Below are 2,035 nucleotides of genomic sequence, written 5' to 3'. Positions count from 1 at the left end.
GGACGCCGGCGGGCAGGGGTGCGGGGGACCGTCTTTGATGGGGACGGGGTCTGGAGGGGGAGGGCCCCGGTTCTGGGGTGTCCCTGGAGGGTCTGAGGGGGGAGCACGAAGAAGGGGCTCTAAATTTGGTTTGTCCCCGTTGGGGCTGTGTGAGGTGGGGGGAGAGGAGGGGACCCCATTTTGGGGCCTCCTCAGAGTCTCTGGGTGGACAGTGGGGTTGGGGCTGCCACGGGTGGAGCTGCTGCCCCAGGGAGCGTTGGCTCAGGGGACATCATGGGGTTTGGGGGTGCCTGGCAGGCTTGGGGCATTTCCTGGGGATGGGGGTGCTGGGAGCAGGTTTCCCTGCATGAGAGACCCTCTCCAGGAGTGCAGCAGAGCCCCAAAGCCGGTGGCCAGAGGTCTCTGGCACTGATGTCCGTGCTGACTGCCCCGCAGATGGCTTCGGCAGCACGAGTGTGTGGAGAAGCTCAACATGCACGCCATCCTGAGTGCCTCCACGGGCCAGGAGCAGCTCCTCACCGAGCTGCTGGTCACCTACGCCAAGGTGAGCCTCCTTGGGTGCGGTAGTGATACCCATGCCAGGCCTTCAGCCTTGAGCTGAGGTTGTCTTGGGGACAACGTGTGCAATTTTGGAATAAAATGGTGAAGAATCTGCTGTATCTTCAGCGAAGATGTTTGACTGGTGGTTTGCCAGTGTTGATTTTTTAAAAAAATTAAAGGTCAAGCTGTGGTATTTCTACTTGCTGGTCTCTGGTTCCTCTCTGGAGGTTGCTCTGTTCTCTTTTGTGCACTGGCTGCTCCAGTTGCGGATCTCTGCCCTATACCTGGGGTGTTGCTGCCCCAGAGCGTGCTGGGCTGCACCGGGACGTGTGGTGCCCTAGAGCTGCCCAGCTCCTCGGGGTCATCTTCCCCCTTTGCAACCCCAGGAGCTCTCTGCCCTCTGGTCTGTTAGTGAAAAGCTGTTGATTTCTGAGCTGGGTGAATGCAAAGACAGCGTGCCCCAAGGCCTCCCTCCTCTGTGGGATGACTCTGAAGTCTGTGTGGCTGCGCATTAGCGATAAAACTGCTTCCCACTCCGGCACTGGTCTGAAAGGTTTCGCTCCCCCGTCCCTTCCCTGTCTAGGTTCCTGTTCTCATTGGGGAGCTGATCTCTGTGGAGATCTGGAAGCACAAGATCTTTCCCGTGCTGTGCCGGCTGGAGGACTTCAAGCCAAGAAGCACCTTCCCCATCTACGTGGTGGTGAGTAGAGGGGGCAGTGGGAATGAGCCTGGAAATTGGCCGGGCACTGCTATGCTTAAAAATAAATCTCACCCTGAAGATCTCAGAGCTGGGGTTTTACATCTCACCAGGCTGAGAAGCCGTGGTGGACAGCGTGACATGGTGGGAAGCATCTGGTTTCCCAAAGCCACAAGCAACAAGCCCGTGTCCTTGTCTCCAGGAGGGACAGGGACCCGCTCCCAGGGGAGCTCAGCTCCATGTAGGGCTGAGCCCCTGCCTAATCCCACTCGGGGGCTTGCTGGAGCTGCTGGATGCAGCAAAAGCTGCTCCTGGAGGCGGCTGTGCTCCTGGCTCACAGCTCCCAGCGACTTCGTGCTACCCTGGCTCCCAGGCAGCAACACCCCTGGGGTAGTTGCCCCTCTTTGAGCACTGTTTTTCTCTGGCACTTCTAACCAGAGGGCTCTCCAAGGTTACATGCCTCTGGGTTAAAAAAAACATAGCTTTTTCTTACCGAGCTTCTGGGAGCAGTGGTCCCTTGGGCCATTCTTGGCAGGGGAGCAATCTCGGGAGCTTGGCTTCTCTGTGGAGGCATGCAGCCCTTGACCTAAGGGAATCTGCCCGAGGCTTGGAAGTTTTAGCCCACTTTCAGTCCAGGGTAACACCTTGCTGCGGAAAGGTGGTGTCTTCCCTAGGCAGCCGTTTGTCTGCAGCATTGCCTCGAGGCAGTTATCTCGTTGTTCCCAGTTTCGGGACACAGCTGTCTGCCCTGGTCCCAGGGGGCTGAGAGCAGCGCAGCCATGCAGAGCACTGTCCCAT

General features: G+C 58.4%; 1 protein-coding gene across 1 annotated transcript in view; it reads left to right on the top strand.

The window, feature by feature from the left end:
• Positions 1-424: 424 nt before the first annotated feature.
• The window catches only part of ZMYND10 (zinc finger, MYND-type containing 10), a gene marked incomplete at its 5' end in the record, with an annotated part of 10,442 nt that continues 8,831 nt past the window's right edge, over positions 425-2,035 (top strand). The window contains 2 exons of the mRNA XM_009321860.1: positions 425-544; positions 1,124-1,240. Of these exons, the coding sequence (XP_009320135.1) occupies positions 425-544; positions 1,124-1,240 (237 nt within the window). The remainder of the gene's footprint in view (positions 545-1,123; positions 1,241-2,035) is intronic.

Source organism: Pygoscelis adeliae, unplaced genomic scaffold, assembly GCF_000699105.1.
Source record: "Pygoscelis adeliae isolate BGI_AS28 unplaced genomic scaffold, ASM69910v1 Scaffold94, whole genome shotgun sequence".
Classification (NCBI taxonomy): Eukaryota; Metazoa; Chordata; class Aves; order Sphenisciformes; family Spheniscidae; genus Pygoscelis; species Pygoscelis adeliae.
The sequence above is the reverse complement of the archived record's forward strand: the minus strand, read 5'-3'. Positions and strand labels throughout refer to the sequence as shown.